Here is a 22475-nt window from a genome sequence, read left to right on the forward strand (position 1 = left end):
ATTAGCGCTACAAGAATTTGAATCTTTTAAGGGCACCCATAAAAAAAGGGTATATTAAAATCACCTTAAACAACTAGGTGATAATTATCCCTAAGACTGAACAGTATGGCTTGCCGATAAGTGAAGCATATAAATAAAAATGTCAGATCGTTTTGGTATGTATGAGCTAGAAATGTAAACATTAAAATAACACGGACGGAGATAAACTCAATGTTATTGCCGACATCAAGAGCGATGAGAACTGATAGGGCATAGAATTGATCGCGATGAGGATAACACCGGTCACACCGACATATAAAGTAATTGTTTGCAAAATCAGACACAGTCGAATTTAAACAAGTAAAAGCGAGTACGTACATTTTGATAGTCTATGGTGAAGACCGAAGTGTGGAGGCGGAAAAAGTATTTCAGGTTTGTTAATACAAAAAATGTAATACTAGTTTGTATTAACGAAACGCGAAACTTATGTGACTGGAGTAGGATTCAGCGGATTTAATTGCGAAATAATGTGTAAGATTTAGCGAGATTGCGACAACGAAAGGGAGTGGTTTCGATAGAGTTCAAATGATCACTTTAATGTTCTACTAATTTCTCTTAGAAACTAACTTATGCTAAGGTGGCGAGAGACGTAGCGAATTCGCAAAAGCGAACGAACGAAAACTTTATTGGCTCCCGTTCTCGCTCTACAACTAATAACTTTAATTTAAATAACAGCACCAAGTGGGCAAACACCGCCACCTCTGAAGGGACGACGTCCTTCAGTTCAAAACGGGCAACAGGGCCAGTCGGTGGACCGCTCGCCGATATTCCCAGACTAGGGAGTTCCGTTTGGTAGGTGAACAGAGAGTTTTAGTGGTCAAATCAAAGGTTATTCACGCCTAAGAAGGACGCCTTTCACTATTACTTTGAGAAAAAGCGAGTGTATGTGTTACCTAGTCAAGAGAACGGTCCTCAAAATAATAAAAACCTGTGTATTGGACCATTGGGAGAGGACAAGCCTATGTTTATTTATTTTCATAAGTTAAAAATTCTTGTCAACATTAAAAACTTTAATTGTAGTCTCGGCCCCGACCTGGTAGGAGTTATTTTTTACGATATGCTCCGTCTCACACAAAGTGGACGGCGGCAGAGACTTACAAATGTTTTAAGTGAAGGTAGGTCATAACTTTAGAAATATTGATTTTGCAGTCGTTTCAATCCGAACAAAAAATTCAAAACGGGTCGTGAGAGTAATTTAGGCTTTCATATTGACAGGAATATAGGGCGGAATTGTCTTTTAAATCTAAGAGGAACATAAAAATTAATATAACTTAGCAAGGATCTAGAGTTATTAATAAGTTTAAATATAAATATAACACCATTGCATGTTCTCCGGTCCTGCAAGGTTGGCAAGTAAAAAAGGCGGAGCGTGATGATGTAGGGCGGCAGGTGAAGATGTGGATTCCAGTTAAGTCCCCTCAAGGCAAAAAGCAGGGATTGCTTCTGAACTGATTGATTAGGGTTCTGATAGCTCCCATATTGGTAATTTATAATGTCTGATCTGCTACCTTTTTTTTGAAGTGGATTCCTTCCATATTAAAGGTATGTTACCTTTGCATTAACATTGAAACAAATAAAGGTAAAAACCCAGCCCTAGATAGTATGAGGTTGGTTTTAGTACGTAAGTGTTTTGGAAAAAAAGGTCTTTCTTCGCGTTTTACAATGCATAGTGCATGCGAGGTATCGATGCATATCGGAAACCATCAAACTCGTATCTTTAAAGATTACCCATCCTTGAGACAAAAATAAATTAATAATAAATATCAAATACTATTTCTTATCAAGTACTGTTTCTTCGTTAATAATTGGCATACAAATACTTACCGAGTGCTGCAGAGAGTAAGGATGATATTGGTTACTTCGGTTTCACATTCAATATGCTGCTCGCAGGCAGCTATAAACAACCCTCATTTTTAGTTTTCTCTCTCACCGTTTTCTCGTTGAGGGAGCGCACATTGACTTAGAAAGAGATACCTTATATGCTAACCAAGTCGTATATGATAAAGAGAGATAACTTTCAACCCAACAATAGTTTGAGTAAGAACGTGGATGCACGCTCTATAAATTCGAATGGAAATTATGTACTTGAATCGGGAATTGTGGATCTGTGTGATCCGGCAGCTGCAGAAGCGTCACTTTAAACGACTCCTATGATGTAAGCAACTGCATCGGTAGCGACTCGTCCCAGTCTAATTTTCGAAATTGAAAGTAATCATTAACCGGCAGTTTGAAAACTACTTTGCCAATTCGAAACCTGCCTCTTGCAAGACCTGAGAAACTTCGTCTCGAAGATTTTGCAGGTCCTCAACGCAGCCGGCGCCAGTCAACAAATCGTCAACATATAAATCATTCATTCGGAAAGAGTCCATACGATGAGTTGAAAGTTTCGGTCAGCTTCGTCCAACATCACTTGGCGATACATTTTTTTGTCGTCAGCCGCAAGGGCAAACTTATGCATTCTAAACCGAAGCAGGGTCGAGTACAGCTCCTCAAGATGTCATTCAACGCTACCTGCGTGGAAGTACGGCTCGATGCATCAACAACTTTTCTCAACTTAATTTGTTACCCGAACCGAAACGAATAATTTGCTTGTGTGTGTTTGTTAAGTAATTGTTTGTAACTTAAGCTAAGGTGACGAGAGACGAGGCGAATTCGCAAGAGTGAACGAACGAAAGCTTTATTGGCACCCGCTCTCGCCCTACAACTTGTAACTTCAATTTAAATATCAGCGCCAAGTGCGCAAACACTCATCTTGATTGCAGCAATAACGACACGGGTCGATTATATTTCTTCAGGGAAGATCAGACGATGTTTGCCTTTGCTGACTCCAGCTTCGGGGAGAATTTTAAGGAAAAAAAGCAGGTGATGAAGACTCCTATAGACTGGGCCTCTGGGCGGGGCTAAGCCGGGTAAAATTCTTCGGGGAAAAGCAGGCAATGTTCCCCCCATTCGAAAAAAAACTGAGACAACAAGATTGTTTAAGAGAATAAGAAATATTTATAAAAAGTAGCTGATGTTTACAAAAATGCAATGATCGATTATTTAAATATTAAAATAAAATGTTGTCTCAAAAATGTATTATTGAAACTGTATAGATTCCGGCGCGTACCGTAAAAGTAACTGTTTAAATTCCTATGTGAGCATACAAAAACATACACACTTTTAAAATCAAAACCAATTTTTACATAAATATTTCGAAATTTTGATCAAAAAATTTAAGGACGCGAGTCTGAGAAAAATTGTATGTACTCGTAGTTTAAAATGGTATTTATTTATTTTGTTATATCCTAGCGCTACAATTTTGGTTAACTTATAATTCACAGAACAAATTAAAATTTTGGTCTTATTAAAAAAGGCATGCATGTTGACTAAGCATGTTGACTAAGCATGTTGACTACCATGGGCATGTTCTTTTTATAGATTATACTGCTGACCACAAGCTTTCTATAAGATAGTTCGATTTATGTACATTTATAGTACATGTAATGAAATGAAAATTCATATAACCACTATCCCCACCATATTCGGAGAAGCGATTCATGTCTTTGAAATAAGCAAAACCTATCTAACAGTTTTTACTAATCTTGTGTTGGAGCTGTTTGAGGTCACTTGGTGACTTCATCTTGTCAACTGATAACTAACGCCGTCCATTTTGGAATTATGCTCTTAAGACTGAAACTCTAGTTTAATCATCGACAAAAAACGCGACCAGTTATATTAAGAGATAAATGCGGTTGTAGGCCGAATGAAACAATGAATTTTAAAAGCCTACAGTTCTTTTCAAACCTTAAATTTGTTGTTATCTTTGACCTAAAAGTTGCTTTCAGACATGAAAATCGAAATTATTCACCAAATTAATACTAATAAAAAACAAAATTTGTATTTTTACTTATATTTAAAATACATTAAAAACCGCTAGCACACGGCCCACCCTCCACTGCTGGGGCAGAAGGTTGTCTTCAGCGACGACGACAAGCGCTCCCACGACGATTTTAGGCTCCCCTTGTTGCCACTTGGGCCGTTGCTGGAGGCTAGAAATGTACTCCCGGGACCATCGCTCCGAAAACCTGTGCCTGAGAGACGAGACCCTTCGCCATCGCATATTGGTAGGTTCCATAGGTCATAAATATAAAAAAATCAATGTGAAAATTATGACTTTAAATGTACCAATCCTTATTTATAATTGGTCTAGCTATTTGAATTTATTCATCTTTTTGTTTTGCTCTATCTGTCCTCTTCAAGAATAGCATCGAAAGAGAGAGCATGATATTTATTGGGTATTTCGGCAACGTGGAAGGGAAGCTTTTCCTAAAAAAAATGTTTAAGCATATTAAAAACAAGGTTTTGTGCAATGAAAGTGCTTAATATTTTAAATAAAGGTATTAAGTTCCATTTTACAAAAAAAGTTTTGTGAGGAGTCTTAAAACACCCCACAAATTCCGATTCAGGAGAGCTGCATAACAAAAGCGAAGGAGGCGAGAATGCCGGAGGAATCAAGGGCAACGAGGTCAAACGGTAAACAACGGACCTTGGATCCGGGCAAAGCGGAGACACTGTGAATTAACGGTACCACGCTGGACATTGGACCCTCACACGGCAAGGGCAACAGGGTAGAACGGTAAATTGGCGGACTTCGGACCCACACAAAGAGGACGCACCGTGAACTAACGGTGCGGCAGTGGACCTTAGACCCGATCACGCGAGCTGGAAAAGGGAAATAACGGGACCATCACAGGCTATAAAAGGCGGCGCAAGCGCAGCACACGGAGGAAGTAATAGTGCGAGAATCAGAGCAAGTGCGCGAGTACGCAAGACCGGTAGCAAGTTAATCAAGTGCCGAGTACCAGGATCAAGATCGAGGCGCTGAAAAGTCGAGACGCCGAACGACTGAGAGTCTACAAGGCTGAGGTTTCAACGCTGAGATTCAACGGCTGCTAGGCCGTGGTTAAATCGAGCTCAGGGAGTCCTTGCGTGGAGTCTGCGATAAAGGGGGCCGAAGGTCGAACCTAGTTCTACCTGCTAGGCGATACACCTTGCCGACACAATCCGGACCAACTTAGGGAGCCTGCGATAAAAGTGGCTAGGCGAAAAGCCAGAACCTCGCTCTACCTCTATCAGGACGTTACATCTGGCGCCCATGAGTGATTGCCCTGACAAAGAGAACAAATGATCAAAGATGGGGAAGTCCTGGATTTATAATCTCAGGAAGGGGGACTTCGCCGAGGTGAGCAATGTTCTGGGAATAGAACTCGAGGGCTCGGTAGAGGCGATGAGCAAGACCCTGGCAGAGACGGTTGACCGCATAACAGAAAACCCGGTCGTGGCAGAGTTAGTGGCAGGTCTGGAGGTCAAATTCCGGAAGCTGCCGGTCCTAAAATTCAAACTTAGGCCTTATAGCAAGCCTGGATATTCAGAGCATGGCAAGCGACGGCAGGCAGCGAGAAGGCAGCCGCGAGAGGACAGAAAGCGAACGGCCACATCCGCAGGACTACGCCAAGGTGGCCAAGCAAGTCCGAGAGTGGAACTTTCGGTATGACGGCAACGACAAGCCACTGGAGTTCCTGGAGCAGGTGGAGTGGTCAGCCATGACATATGGTCTGGATATAAGCCAGATCCCACGAGCAATGCCGGAGCTGCTGCAGGGCAGAGCCCTTAAGTGGTTCATAGCCAAAAACCGGCAGTGGGACAACTGGGGAGACTTCATATTCAGCTTCCAAGGATATTTCCTTCCTCGAGGCTACATGGAGAAGCTTGTGGACCAGGTTAGGCAGCGGAGGCAGACATACGGGGAAAAATTTAAAGATTACATGGTGGACATTCAGACGTTGATGCTGCCCCTGGGTATGTCTGCCAAAGAAGTCGTGAACAGAATGAAGGAGAACAGCACGCCGGCCCTCCGAATGTTTATACGGCCGTACGAGTGTCGGCACCTGGACACCCTGATGGCGCTGGCAGACGAGTTCAAGGAGCTGAAGGAGCAACGGGAGAAGTTTGAAACGGAAAACCACTCCCAGAGGACACAGAACCGCCCAGTGCCAAGGCCAAGGGCAGAGCAGGGTGCGGTCTGTAGACGGTGCCAGGAGGACACGGAGGCGCGACGGAGGCATATGCCGCAGGAACACGGACCACCAGCCGATCGCAGTGGATTTATACAGAATCCGGCCAACGCGTGTCGCAGATGCGGGGGTGCGGACCATTGAAGGAAGGAGTGCCGGAACCGGCGACTCACATTCTGCTGGCAATGCGGACAGATAGGCGTCCGAACGGTGGAGTACTGTTCGGGAAACGCGCAACGATCCCAGCCTCCGAGGGGCGGCCAGGGATAGTAAGGTGCTGCCTCTCAAAAATAATGCGCGACCTGAAGGCGGAAGAAATGCAACTGTCCGCCACAGTGCTCATAGGTAACGCGAACGTTAAGGCCACGGTGGACACCGGCGCGACAGCGAGTTTCATCAGCAAAGAGCTGGCGCACAGGCTGCAGGCGGCAGGTAAGGTTGGACCCACAAAGAGGCAAGTACGGATGGCGGACGGTATATGCGGAGATGTAAAATCGCAGCTAGAAATTCAAATCGGACTTGGCACAAGAAAAGTGTCAATGGAGCTGCTGATCCTCCCAGGATTGATCGACGAACTGGTGCTAGGATGGAACTTCCTCGCCAAAATCGGAGCCGAGGTGAAATACGCAGGTCAGAGAGTGATGATACCGGCGAGGGACAGAAACCGAGCCTGGCTGGAGGAAAAACTGTCGGTAGCAGTCGTGGAAGCCGCGTAGGAATTTTCGGAGAAGGATGTGGACCAGTTTTTAAAGTCCGAGTTGGAGAGCCTGGAAAATCTGCAAGGCACGTCAAACGTGGCAGTACACAGGATCACCATGAAGGACGATCAGCCGGTCAAACAGCGGTACTATCCGAAGAATCCGAAAATGCAGTGCGAGATCAACGCCAAAGTAGACGAGCTACTTGAAAAGGGCTGCATCGAACCGTCAAGGAGTCCGTACAGCTCACCAATAGTCATGGTAAGAAAGAAGACCGGGAAATGGAGGCTCTGTGTGGATTTCAGGCAGATCAACGCAAAGTCCGTGAAGGATGCATATCCAATGCCGATGATCAACTACATCCTGGACCAACTCCGAGAAGCTAAATATATAAGCAGCCTCAACATAAAGGACGGGTACTGGCAGATACCGTTTGTTAGCACACCACTTCAGTCGACGCATACAGGCAGCGCTAGCTCTGCCTGCTTTACCTTCAAAACCCGAAATCTATTTTTACTAACTCTAGCCTATAAATTTCCTGTGTGGGAGACAAATATGTAGACTTTGTATATCTTAGAACCTAAGCATTGCAATGTATTTTTAACTAACAACCCCATTCCACTTCTGTGCAATGGTGGCCCCCTTGACTCTGAAATCGTGTATATAAACCCGACCTCAACGCTAATAAAATCAGTACTCAAGTAATCCTTGTGTATTCAATTACTCTGCATTCTACGAGTGAGCATCGCTGTGTCTTTGGCCCTCATATGCATGATTTTCTCCGAGTTAAACCAATTCAAGTGTTGGTTAAGCGTCCTACTGTCACTAGATTATGTTCTAGGGGCAACCACATATATAAATAATAAAAAATCAATAAACCTACAAACACCGTTGGAAGCAGCCAGAAGGCAGTACACCGCATTCACTGTGCCAGGGAAAAGCCTATTTCAATGGAAAGATATGCCTTTTGGTTTAACTCGGCATCAGCAACATTCCAGCGGGCGTTTGACCAGGTAATTGGACCCGAAATGATGCGACACGCTTTCGCGTATCAGGACGATATAATCGTCCTCGGACGGACGCTAGAAGAGCACATGCGGAACCTAAAGGAAGTATTCAGAAGACTGCGAGCGGCGAACCTGAAATTAAACGCTGATAAGTATAAATTCTTCAGGAAGGAACTTCAATACTTAGGGCATCGCATTACAGACTACATCGGGACGGATCCGGAAAAGGTATCAGCGATAGCAATGCTAAAACCACCGGCAACTGCCAAAGAACTGCGGCAGTATTTGGGAGTGGCGTCGTGGTACAGGCGTTTTGTGCCAGATTTTGCCACGCTAGTGCATCTGCTGAACGCCCTTCTCCGAAAGGGTGTCAAATGGGAATGGACCGACGACCACCAGCAGGCCTTGAAGCTGTCAAGGCAAGATTGGTCGCCGACCCAATTTTGGCATACCCGGATTTTACAAAGCCGTTTGTGCTACAGACCGATGACGCCGGTCTGGGCGCCATTCTCACTCAAAATTCCGATCAGGGTGAGCGGGTGATCTCCTATTCCAGCCGGACCCTAAACGGGTCGGAAAAGAATTACACCGCCACTGAAAAGGAATGTTTAGCAATCGTGTGGACCATAAGGGATTTAAAGCCATATCTGGAGGGATACCACTTCAAAGTGATAACAGATCACATGGCCCTGAAGTGGTTGAATAGCATGGTGGGCACTGGAGCTCCAGCAATATGACTTCGAAATCACATACAGGAAAGGTCAGCTCAATATTGTGGCGGACGCACTGTCGCAGCAGCCCTTACCTGAAACCTGCCGAAGGTTGAAAACGAAGTCACCTGGTCAGCCAGCAAAACAAGCCGAATGTAGCTGGATAAGGGACATAAGGGGCAAGATAGCACAGAACCCCCAAAAATATCCGGACTATTTAGTGGAGGCCGACCGGCTGTACCGGCACATTCCTCACAGAGCAGGCAACGAGGATGTGGTCGCATGGAAGCTATGCGTACCAATCGGGTCAAGGCAGCGAGTCATGGCCGAGAACCACGATATGCCGACGGCCGGACACATGGGCAGCCGGAAGACGATTGCGAGGGTGGCAGCGAGGAATTATTGGCCGGGCATGCACCGCGACATTAGGAGGCACGATTTCGTTGGTCCGCTTCCTCGGTCGAAATACGGGAACTCGATGCTACTAGTGCTCGTAGATTAGTTCTCGAAGTGGACAGAAATAGTGCCAATGCGTAGGGCTACCACAGAGACGCTGGAAAAGGCAATCCGGGAAAGGATTGTCTCAAGACGGCGTGCCGAAGGTCTTGATCACCGATAACGGGGTGCAAATCCCGAGCAGGGCGTTCAAGCGGTTCTTGACAGAGTTGGGAGTGCGGCACCAGTTCACAGCCCCGTACACACGACAAGAAAATTCCACGGAGAGGGCCAATAGAACTGTAAAAACAATGATCGCCCAGTTTGCCGGACAAAACCAGAGAACGTGGGATGAGAAATGGTCAGAATTGCAGCTGGCCGTGAACACTAGTGTAGCCGAGTCCACAGGAAATTCACCGGCATTCGTCACGCAGGGTAGAGAGCCCAGGTTACCGAGCGCGTTGTTTGATGAAGAAACCACCGGCACAGGAAGGGAAATCCAGACCCCGTCGGAAAATGCGGAAAAAATAAACGAAATATTCGAGCTGGTCAGACGGAACATGGAGTAGGCGGCGCAGGATCAGGCGCGCCACTACAATCTCCGGAGGCGCCCTTGGAAACCACAGATCGGAGACACGGTATGGGCCAAGAAGCACCACCTATCCAAGGCGGCAGAAGGATTCGCGGCGAAACTGGCCCCCAGATACGAGGGACCGTTTAAAATAATTAATTTCGACTCTCCGGTTATTTGCAACCTGTGGCACGAACACAAAGGCAAAGAAAGAAAAACACACATAAGCCAGTTAAAACCGCAATGCAAAGAGGGGCAGTCTCAACAAATCCGGCGTATCGGAGAAGCACTGTACCCAAACCGAAGAAAGGGGGAGGACGATACACGGAATCGAAATTAACGGTCAAGCACACACACACAGGCACACACGGGTCGCGTAGGAGGCGTGTACACGGGGGGCACACGGTCCAAGGTCAGCACCCCGAGACGTGACAGGGGCATCATGGTCATGGGTCGCTGTAAAGAATAAAGTCGTTAGTGAGAGTAAAATTACAAGCATGAACTTTACTCACCAGTTTTTCCAAAACAACGATTCCGTGAGGAAATTAGGGACGGGGGCGCCAGGCGATAGGCGGTCGATCGATAGTTGCGATCGATGGGTACAAAAATACTGGATTTCTCAAGAAACGGTCACACGGAGGCAACTTAAGACAACGGAAACGATAACGATAACGGCAACAACGATGGCAATGCTGGACCCACTATCAATAAGTGCGGTCGAGACGTGGTCAGTAGAGTGGCCAGACGACGGGAATCGGAATGGTGATTTCAAACACGGGGAAATGTCTGGGCGGAAAATTCCAATTCTACGCGGGGAGCTGTCTAAGGAACGAGATGCAGTTTGGGAAAGTTGAAGTCTTTCGAGGAACTGTCTGGGGAACAGGCTAACGCAGCACAGCCATGGGAAAGTTAAAGGTCTTTCAGAGCGCTGTCTGGGGGGAGTCTTACGAGGACAGTTTAGGGAAAGTTGAAGTCTTTTGGGGAACTGTATGGGGTCACGAGGAGAACGAGTTTGGCGGAGAATTTGAATGAACGAACAACAGGGGCGGGGAGATCACCACTTTCATAACATTTCCGAAGAAAGGGGGAATGTGAGGAGTCTTAAAACTCCCCACAAATTCCGATGCAGGAGAGCTGCATAGCAACAGCGAAGGAGGCGAGAATGCCGGAGGAGTCAAGGGCAATGAGGTCAAACAGTAAACAACAGACCTTGGACCCGGGCAAAGCGGAGACACTGTGAATTAACGGTACCACGCTGGACACTGGACCCTCACACGGCAAGGGCAACAGGGTAGAACGGTAAATTGGCGGACTTCGGACCCACACAAAGAGGACGCACCGTGAACTAACGGTGCGGCAGTGGACCTTAGACCCGATCACGCGAGCTGGAAAAGGGAAATAACGGGACCATCACAGGCTATAAAAGGCGGCGCAAGCGCAGCACACGGAGGAAGTAATAGTGCGAGAATCAGAGCGAGTGCGCGAGTACGCGAGACCGGTAGCAAGTTAATCAAGTGCCGAGTACCAGGATCAAGATCGAGACGCTGAAAAGTCGAGACGCCGAACGACTGAGAGTCTACAAGGCTGAGGCTTCAACGCTGAGATCTAACGGGTGCTAGGCCGTGGTTAAATCGAGCTCAGGGAGTCCTTGCGTACTCCACTGCGATAAAGGTGGCCGAAGGTCGAACCTAGTTCTACCTGCTAGGCGATACACCTTGCCGACACAATCCGGACCACCTTAGGGAGCCTGCGATAAAGGTGGCTAGGCGAAAAGGCAGAACACCTTGCCGGTCCCGACAGTGAGGTTCGCATAATATCCAGAGTCTCAAAAGAGCCGTCACGAGTCAGATACCAGCAAGCAGTCGACGACGAGGAGCGACGCCGTAGACGACGACGACGAGGAGCAGCAGCTGAAGAGCCGCGAGGCTTGTACGATCCCAACAGAACTCTTGCGTTACTTATTGGTCAAAAGCAATCACCCAATATAAATTTGGTGGAACGAACCAATAAAATCTCTGAGCTAGCCGCCCGTTAACGTAGCGAGCGAGAATACATAGAAATCAGGTCGTTACAGTATATGTAAATAGTAGAATAGCATCGAAAGAGATAGCATGATATTTATTGGGTATTTCAGCAACGTGCAAGGAAAGCTTTACCTAAAAAAATTGTTTAAGCTTATTAAAAACAAGGTTTTGTGCAATGAATTTTAAATAATGATATTAAGTTTCATTTTACAAAAAAATTATATGTGTTGTGTTTTGTGTAAATCAATATTGTATTTAGTACATAATTGTGAGCTTTCTTGGTTTGTAATTTCTGTGTTTGGTTAGAGTTGTAGTTGTGATGGCATTCTTTGGCACAAAAAATCATTTTGTATAATATTCTTAAGCATTTTAAGAATATAAGAATGTTTAATTCAAGTGCCAAAAGTTGCCGAACGGCTTGCAATTATACAAAAGGGTAACATAACCTCAATTTTTAAAGAAAGACATGCTTCTCCTGTGTGTTGTAGTTTGTTGCCGTTTCTTGGATTGTATTTTCGTTTGTTGTTATTTTTGAGTTATGTTTTGTGTTTTTATTCTTTTCTTTAAAATAAAAGCTTGTTATTTCCTGTTCTGTGTCGTATCAATAAAAGCTAGATGATATTGTTGTGCGATTTTAACTATTTGTCGGAGAGTATGTAGTGCAGCATCTCGAGAGATATGACCATGGATTGTGCTGGTATACTAGATATGCTAAATACTAGTTTTGGTAGAATGGGGACTCAGTTTGCGAGCTGAGGCCGAATGTGGCTTCGAATGCGTTGCTAGGTCTGGTCTCTTTTTTTTATCCTTCTGGTTTGTAGCGTGGCGTGAGATAGACACGTGTTTGGTCCTTAAGAGAGAATTATGAGCAACAAAAGCATCGAAGACTCGCTGCGTTTGCCAGAATTAAGTTCAGGCAATCAAGAACCAAACGATCAATTCACCAGCAATGACGACTTACAAGGGGATGAATTTAGTTCTCCGACATCAGAAGTGGGATTCGGCCCTAACCAAACTTTGTCAAGGGATGTCTTCGCGTTGTTGGAGCAACAAAACCGGAATTTTCTGTTTGAGCACTGTTTCGAGACTTCAGAGACGCCAGCCGCTGTTATTTTTAATCTTCTAAATAGTCGCCCAAGGAACGGTGAGAGCTTACCTGTTTTTGCGAGCCGCAGCGAGACGTCACTGTTCACAAAATTGCGTAATTTAAATTGTGAACAAATTTCCATCGCTTTGATTCTTGGACATATGGCTAATTTCGACCGGCGTTTACAACGAATGATACACACAACGCATGTCAGCAATCGACGTGAGCTGCAAGCGGAGCTGCAAGTATTCTCTGCGCTGAAGGAGCGTCCTATTGCACCAAACTGGGAACCGGAGACCAAGCGGGCTAAAACTGCGGAACTAAAATTGTTATCAGTGTGGACATAAAAAGCAAGACTGTAGATCTGGACTAGGATTTTAGTTTTCATCAACTGAAAAGGAACGGCGTTCTGGGCAGCCTCATCATGGAAGTGCAAATTTAACTTGTTACAAATGCCAGGAGCCGGGGCACATTGCCACAAATTGTCCCAAAAAAGTGCAGAATACCGGATTGGGAGTAAGATCGGAAGAGAGTGGAGCTGTGCACTATGGTGGAGCCTAAATTGAGTATGCTGGTTAATGGTGAGAGATTTCCAATAACATTTGATCCGGAAGCTAAGTGTTTATTAATTAAAAAAAGTACAGTACTACAGTACTTCGAAAATCAAGATTAATATCATTGTTGATGGTAATTCTTTGGTAGTTTTGTTTCACATAGTACCAGATTGTGGAATCAAAAATAATATTGTCATTGGCAGACAAATATTGGTTCAATGTTTTTGGTATAGTTTTTGTTTTTTTTTTTTGTTGCATTTGACTGGTTGAATCAACTAAGACTGTTCAAAAGCGACCAAATAGATTTGGTCCAAGTGAGAGGGCGCTAGTACGTGGCAAAAATAGAGAATTATGAGTATAAAGTTATCAGACGTAGTAAATCTCCATTTGTTATTTGTAAATATAAAATAAATGGTTCAGCAAAACTTTGAGTTGATTATCGGGAATTAAATAAAAATACAGTAGCTGATAAAATTTCATTACCTCTGATATCAGATAAAGTAGCTAAACTTTGGGGAGCAAATTATTTTACTTCTCTTGTCATGTCTAGTGAATATCATTAGATTCCAATGCACTCGGAACAATTAAATACTGCTTTTGTTACACCTGATCGGAAGAACGAATTTCTATCGATGCCATTTAGATTAAAGAACGCTTTCTCTGTGTTTTAAAGAACGGATGGAAATTTTTATAGAAATTTTAGTGAAAGATGAATTTTTATTTAACATTTCAAAATGTTTCTTTCTGAAAACAATAGTTCGGTACATTGGTTATGAGGTAAACGCGGCGGAAAATTAAAGCAAAATCGAAATCAATAGAAATAGAAATTTTAGTGAAAGATGGATTTTTTTTAAACAATTCAAAGTGTTTCTTTCTGAAAACTATAGTTCGGGACATTGGTTATGAGGTTAACGCGGCGAAAGTTAAAGCAACATCGAAATCAATCGCTACATTACGACAGCTCATCGGTTTGATGTCGTAATTTCGCAAATTTCCTCCGAGGTTTTTGCACAATTTTTGAACCCTTTATATTTCCTCTTATCTGAAAATAATAGCTCGTTTTGGAGTGTAGAGCACTAAGAAATTAGCAAAAGAATAATCACTGTATTAACGAACAAGCCAGTGTTGATTATTTTTGATCATTAGTTTCCAATTGATGCTTTTACTAAGTTTGTTTATTTGTTTTGCACCTTCCCTATTGATGCTTATACTTGTATTAACCCACTGAAATCTACGATAGTCATTTAAGGTGTGACAACACGTCTAATTGCCGACCAGCGGCGAAGCTTGACTAGTGAATGGACGAGCGATGTGGTTGATGAATTCATGAAGCCAAGTGTTGGGCGATGGACGAGCGATGTGGTTGATAAATTCGTGAAGCCAAGTATTGGGCGATGGACGAGCGATGTGGTTGATGAATTCGTGAAGCCAAGTATTGGGCGATGGACGAGCGATGTGGTTGATAAATTCGTGAAGCCGAGTATTCGGCGATGGACGAGCTATGTGGTTGATGAATTCGTGAAGCCAAGTATTGGGCGATGGACGAGCGATGTGGTTGAAGAATTCGAGAAGCTTAGTGTTGGGCGATGGACGAGCTGAGAGCACAATAAAATGCGTGAGCTAATGGGTTTGGCGATTGATGAATATTCAAAAGTTGGCTAGTATAAGACAAGTTATGTTTCATGGATTATGACTTAATGATTTGTAATGATTAATTTATAATTTGATGTTTAAATGATCTTTTGACTGGAAATGTAAATGAAAGAAATGGTTTATAAGAAAACGTAATGATTTGAAATATTCTATGAAATTGAGATTACTTGGTTAAGTTTTTCTGAAGTATTTAATAGTATTATAATGTTGGAATAAAACTAAGAGGTTTATTGTAGACACGAGGACGTGTCTATGTCAGAATGGCCGTGTCGGAGAGTATGTAGTGCAGCATCTCGACAGATATGACCATGGATTGTGCTGGTATACTAGATATACTAAATACTAGTTTTGGTAGAATGGGGACTCAGTTTGCGAGCTGAGGCCGAGTGTGGCTTTGAATGCGTTGCTAGGTCTGGTCTCTTTTTTTATCCTTCTGGTTTGTAGCGTGGCGTGAGATAGACACTTGTTTGGTCCTTAAGAGAGAATTATGAGCAACAAAAGCATCGCAGACCCGCTGCATTTGCCAGAGTTAAGTTCAGGCAATCAAGAACCAAACGATCAATTCACCAGCAATGACGACTTGCAAGGGGATGAATTTAGTTCTCCGACATTTTTTTAAATCTTAATCTTAAAAAAAATGTAAAAACAAAAAGGTATGAAAGCTATAGGATAGTGTGGTACGATCTGGCCAACTATTGTCCTATATATACAGTTGCGAATGTTTCGATACCGCCCCCTGCTCCTCTAGACGTGACGAAGATGGTGGCGTTGTCACACTACGCCTTCTACGGAATCCCGCGACGACTCACGAACCTTTGAAATGCCAACAAGAACGTATCAGTGGTTAGGTCAGACACTAATTCTTAGTGGGCCGCTTTGAACGCAATACAAACGAACAAGGCCAGTTCCCCATAATTTGCGTCAAGAGTTTCGGCTTGCAGCGAAAGCATTGCATACACGACGGAACTGTTGGTCGGCAGACTTCTTGAGCATTAACTAGCGATATTTTCTCGCCCAGACGACTTACGAGAGCTCGTGGGCCAGTGTGACACAGGGAAGCTTTTAGGCAGTAACAACGACAATTTGGCTTCGTACGAGATAGGAACATTCAATAACCGACCCCTAAATCGTAGCAATGTCGAGGAACACGAATCTAATTTATTTTTCTGAATAAAAGGTTTTAGATTTTGAATATTCGATGCTATCGGTTTATTTTTCCGAATTTTACTTATGTCGTCCCTGAATTTGTGAAATTGGATAGCTTCAACAATATTCTCAAAAGCAAAATCCAGTTCTCTTGGAGAAATATTTTTTTCGACACCTCTCTGCACCTTAGAATAAAACGGAAAACCGTCAAGAACACTCACAGAAGCTTGAGGTGCGACGAAAAGGACAATTTAGCAATGGCCTGACACAATAATAGAGGCAGATCGCATACAGCTCAAGGCGAGGCAAAGTTTTCGTCTTGAGGGGAGCTACTTTTGATTTTGCGGTCAATAAAGACACTTTCAACCCAACAACAGTTTGAATACGAACGTGGATGCACGCTCTATAAATTCGCATGGAAATTATGTATTTGAATCGGGAATTGTGGATCTGTGTGATCCGGCAGCTGCAGAAGCGTCACTTTAAACGACTCCTATGATGTAAGCAACTGCATCGGTAGCGACTTGTCCCAGTCTAATTTTCGAAACTGAAAGTAATCATTAACCGGTAACCAGTCTTAGTTACGTCTGAGTTTACCGTAAGTGGCATTACAGCGTTGTCAGATGGGGATAACTCTGGGCAGTTTGAAAACTACTTTGCGAATTCAAAACCTGCCTCTTGCAAGACCTAAGAAACTTCGTCTCGAAGATTTTGCAGGTCCTCAACGCAGCCGGCGCCAGTCAACAAATCGTCAACATATAAATCATTCATTCGGAAGGAGTCCATACTGTGAGTTGAAAGTTTCGGTCAGCTTCGCCCAACTTCACTTGGCGATACATCTTTTTGACGTCAGCCGCAAGGGCAAACTTATGCATTCTAAACCGAAGCAGGGTCGAGTACAGCTCCTCAAGATGTCATTCAACGCAACCTGCGTGGAAGTACGGCTCGATGCATCAACAACTTTTCTCAACTTAATTTGTTACCCGAACCGAAACGAATAATTTGCTTGTGTGTGTTTGTTAAGTAATTGTTTGTAACTTAAGCTAAGGTGACGAGAGACGGGGCGAATTCGCAAGAGTGAACGAACGAGAGCTTTATTGGCTCCCGCTCTCGCCCTACAACTTGTAACTTCAATTTAAATATCAGCGCCAAGTGCGCAAACACTCATCTTGATTGCAGCAATAACGACACGGGTCGATTATATTTCTTCAGGGAAGATCAGACGATGTTTGCCTTTGCTGACTCCAGCTTCGGGGAGAATTTTAAGGAAAAAAAGCAGGTGATGAAGACTCCTATAGACTGGACCTCTGGGCGGGGCTAAGCCGGGTAAAATTCTTCGGGGAAAAGCAGGCAATGTTCCCCCCATTCGAAAAAAAAGCTGAGACAACAAGATTGTTTAAGAGAATAAGAAATATTTATAAAAAGTAGCTGATGTTTACAAAAATGCAATGATCGATTATTTAAATATTAAAATAAAATGTTGTCTCAAAAATGTATTATTGAAACTGTATAGATTCCGGCGCGTACCGTAAAAGTAACTGTTTAAATTCCTATGTGAGCATACAAAAACATACACACTTTTAAAATCAAAACCAATTTTTACATAAATATTTCGAAATTTTGATCAAAAAATTTAAGGACGCGAGTCTGAGATATATTATATGTAAAGAAGCCGTTTATACCCGTTACTCGTAGTTTAAAATGGTATTTATTTATTTTGATATATCCTAGCGCTACAATTTTGATAAACTTATAATTCATAGGACAATTAAAATGTTGGTCTTATTTAAAAAGGCATGCATGTTGTCTGAGCATGTTGACTAAGAAGGTTTACTACCATGGGCATGTTGTTTTTATAGATTAATCTGCCGACCACAAGCTTTCCATAAGGTAGTTCGATTTATGTACATTTATAGTATAAGTTAACACAGACAGTTCCCAAGGGAAGAAACTACCGAGTTGCAGACCATATCCGGTAGCCTGCACGCGCAGCGAAGAAACCGCTGAACGCGCGTTCCGGGTGCAATTGCCTGGAGTCAGAACAGAGCACTCGCGGAGCGAGTGATCGCCACGGGCAGGGACAAAACGCTGACCCGGCACCTTGGCGACAGTGCTGCAAGCAGGCAAAGGCCTCAAGCTGCAGTTGGATAGGTTCTTTAGTTTAGTCAAAAAATGTACTCCAGAGAATTAACTCTGTATAAAAAAATATGCCCTTACGGGCGTATGGAAATAAATAAAAGTATAAAATAAATACCTAACGGTTTTATAATTGTCGCCCAACTCAACGACACTCACGCGATCCAAGTTCAAGAAATTGCAAGTGAAAGTAAAAAGTAAAATTGAAATCAACGACATATGCGATCCAGTGCAATAAGTGCAAGAGAAAATATAAAGTGCGGTCAAGAACTGGCACTAGAAAAATAAATACGAAAATCAAACAATAATATTTCCCAAAACTTTTAACAAAGTGAAAGAAAACTTGAAAAAAATTTCTCTTAACAAGTGGAAGAAACCATAGCCTGCGCGCTCCAAAGGCAACAGGAGTTATTCGATGAAAAATTAGCTAAAATTATGGGGGAGTTATGCTCATTAAAGGATAAAACTCCGAAAATTCAGACTTTTCTGGAAATAGAAATAGAACCGGGAAAGAATGTAACAAACCCCTGGACATGGTAAAATCTGTCCCGGAGTTCGACGGGAAGCAGGAAAACTATGATTCCTGGAGGCAGGCTGCTACTGCAGCATATAGGGTATTTGAGCCATACAAAGGCAGCAACCGACATTACCAGGCTATAGGAATACTTAAATATAAGGTACGGGGCGCGGCAGCGGATGTATTAGCCTCATTTAACACAGTGTTTAACTTTCATGCCGTACTGGCAAGGTTGGATTTTACGTATGCGGACAAAACTCCAGCACACGTAATTAAACAAGAGTTAAGTCTATCAAGACAGGGAGAACTGCCCCTTCCTAAATACTATGACGAGATCGAACGGAAGCTAACGCTTCTTACCAACAAAACAATCATGACTCACGACGCAACCGCGGCGGCAGTCCTAAATGAACAGCACAGAGATGACGCTTTACTTACCATCAGCCTTGTCATTAGCTCAAGAAGCTGAGGCAAGTAATGACAGAAGCGCGTTCGCAGCCACCTTCGCCCGCCATAGCGAGGAAAAGATATTTAGGCCGAGCAACCAGCGACAAACGGTGTGGAAAAACTATGAACAGAACCAAGGCCAGGGGGCGATAAAAAAGAACCCTCACTTTGTCAGGACCCAAAAGGGAGCAACTAATCAGGGCGGTTCTTTTAAACAAAAACCATATAATAGCGCAGGTCCAAGCAAATTACATTACTCCACTCCCGGGGCTGAAAGGAATCGTGGCAGCGGATAAACCCTTCACAGTAAAGTCGATCCATGGCTTTACTAAAATAGATAAAAAATGTATAGTTTCAGTGTTCAACGTAAGAACACCCTTTTTCATTCTTAACGATCTTAAAGATTTTAACGGCATTATCGGACTCGACTTACTTAAACAAGTGAATGCGAAGCTCGATTTTACCAAAAATGTTCTGCTCATTAGCAATGGAACTGTAAAGATCCAGTTTGCTAAAGCGGAAAACGTTAACTTCATAAAAATCGATGACGAGGACGTTCCTCTGGCAATTAAAGCCACCTTCGATAGAATGATTGTAAAAAATCATAAAGCCTTCGCCGATCCGGACGAAGCGCTGCCTTTCAACATAAACACATTGGCAACGATTAAAACGGATGGGGAACCGATATACTCTAAGTCATACTCGCACCCCATGGGTGTAAACTAATTCATCAATGCAGAGGTTTTACAACTTCTTGCGGACGGCGTAATAAGGCCATCCAAGTCTCCATATAATAATCCTACCTGGGTTGTGGACAAAAAAGGTACTGACCAAAATGGGGTTGAAAAGAAGCGATTGGTTATCGACCTTAGGAAACTCAACCAAAAAACCGTAGAAGATAGATACCCTTTCCCTACCATTTCGATAATACTGTCGAATATGGGCGAGTCGAAATTTTTTACGACACTCGACCTCAAGTCAGGCTTTCATCAGATAGAGCTGGCAGAAAAGGACAGGGAAAAGACAGCCTTTTCAATCAACAACGGCAAATACGAATTCTGTAGACTGCCATTTGGACTTAAGAATGCCCCGAGCATTTTCCAGAGGGCCATCGACGATGTCCTCCGGGAAGGAATTTCAAAGATATGCTATGTGTATGTCGATGACGTTATAATATTTTCCAAAACAAAAGAGGACCATGTTAGGGACGTGGATTGGGCCTTAACAAAACTCTTAGAGGCGGACATGAGAGTGTCCCAAGAAAAGTCAAAGTTCTTCAAAAAAAGCGTCGAATACTTGGGATTCATAGTGTCTCAAACAGGGCTACGAACTTCACCTGAGAAGATCAAAGCAAAAAAACAATTCCCCCCGCCTAGAACGTTATACGAACCCAGATCTTTCCTGGGACTAGCAAGCTATTATATGTGCTTCACAAAAAACTTCGCGACTATCGCAAGACCCTTAACGAATATCTTAAAGGGAGAAAATGGTAAAACTAGCAAATATCAGTCGAGAAAAGTCGACATAGACGACGCCATCCATCTAAGCAAGTGGTAGCAGAAACACCGATACCTTCTTTTGTGGGGGAAATTCTCCACATCGACATTTTTTCAACAGATGGAACCCTTTTTCTAACATGCATCGATAAATTTTCAAAATTCGCCACGGTGCAGGCTATACTGCACATAATCAATTTCCTTCCAGAAATCAAAACAATTTATTGTGATAACGAAAGGTCGTTCAACTCCAAACCAATTAAATCGATACTCACGAATCATTTCAATATCACCATCGCCAACGCCCCGCCCCTACATAGCACCGCAAACGGTCAAGTAGAAAGGTTTCATAGCACCCTGGCGGAAATAGCCAGATGCTTGAAAATAGAGGGCAACTTAAGCGATACGACCGAACTAATTCTTTTGGCAACCAACAAATACAACAATTCTATCCACTCGGTAACCAACAAAAAAACCCATAGAGATTGTTCACTCAAAACCCGCGGATTTCGAAAGCAGAATTAGGAAGAGAATCCAACAGGCTCAAGAAAAAGGGCTATCAAGCTGGTGAAAAAGTTTTCTTAAAGGAAAAAAAAAGCGCATAGGAAACAAGCTCTCGCCACTTTGTTCGGAAAAAATCATTGAAGCAGATCTGGGGACCACGGTCAAATTAAGGGGAGGGTGATCCACAAGGACAATCTACGGTAACCATCTTCGCGAGTTTACTGAACCCCTTTTTCTATTATTTTTATATTTTTCTAGGTTAGGAAAATTCGTCTAAGTTTTTGTACTTACGGCTGTCAAGACGGATGAGACAGTAAAACTTAATGACTACACGAATGCAGACTACATCCGGATAGAAGACAACGAAATTGTCATCTGGGAGTCCTACGGATACCTACAGCACTCAACGAACGTGACGACTTATGAAGACTACGAGCAGACGGAAACAATGACGAAGACATTTACAGACAATCACAGGACACCAGTCATAATGACGGACCTTATAAATATTCGCATAAGGTGACTACCTTAAAAATCCACCATAGAGCCGCTAGGAGTATTAACTTAATCGGGACAGCACTAAAAGTTATTGCCGGCACACCCGACTTTAACGATTGGGAGCAAATAAAATTCAATCAAGAACAATTAATTAGAACAGATGAAGGACAAACAGAATTAAATATCAAATTTCAGAAACGTCTAAATGATCTCACAAACTCAATGAATCAAATCCATAAATTCGAAACAAATAAAGAAACCCACCTTTTGGAAATTATTATAGCAAAAAATAGAATTGTAATCACGGATCTAGAAAACATTGTAATGGGCTTAACCCTGGCAAAATTAAACATCGTAAGTCCAGCAATTTTGGATAGTTCCGATATTGGTGAAATCAAGGACAGGCAGCTTATTGACGTTAGTTTGATGGAATTATTAGAGGTATCTAGTATTAGTGTTCAAAATTCTGAAATTTTACATTTTCTCATTAAACTCCCTAGCCCAAAATTATATGTAAGAAGATAACAGTCTATCCAGTTCAGCACCAGAAAAAAATTCTGGACTTTGAAGATGGGAACCTTGTCGCCGAATGCCCAGCGCGAAACCTTAACATCGGTCATTGCAAAACGACGGTCGGCGCCACCTTCTGCAGGGAGCTGCAAAATGGCACCTGCGACCAGCAAATAGTTTCTGGGGCTATTGCGCACTGCTAACCGCTCCCAGGTCACCTGGATTCGGTTACCATTGTGGATCATGGCACCCTCATCGTGAACGATGCCAACGTGACCATAACCGACAAACCAAGGGCGAGAGAAAAAAATATCCGGAACCTATCTGGTAACCTATTCTGACAAGGTAGCCCTCAACGGAAATTGGTTCGTAAATCAATTATGAAGT

At 43.2% G+C, this 22475-nt stretch overlaps 1 protein-coding gene across 1 annotated transcript in view; it reads right to left on the reverse strand.

Annotated features, from left to right (window-relative positions):
- Positions 1 to 4248: 4248 nt before the first annotated feature.
- Positions 4249 to 22475, reverse strand: part of LOC108145645 (double-strand-break repair protein rad21-like protein 1) — a 185593-nt gene continuing 167366 nt past the window's right edge. The window contains exon 8 of the mRNA XM_041710105.1: positions 4249 to 4347. Coding sequence (XP_041566039.1) covers positions 4264 to 4347 — 84 coding nt within the window. The 3' untranslated portion in view covers positions 4249 to 4263. The remainder of the gene's footprint in view (positions 4348 to 22475) is intronic.

Source organism: Drosophila elegans, unplaced genomic scaffold (genome assembly GCF_018152505.1).
Source record: "Drosophila elegans isolate 14027-0461.03 unplaced genomic scaffold, ASM1815250v1 contig_767, whole genome shotgun sequence".
In the NCBI taxonomy this organism is placed as follows: domain Eukaryota; kingdom Metazoa; phylum Arthropoda; class Insecta; order Diptera; family Drosophilidae; genus Drosophila; species Drosophila elegans.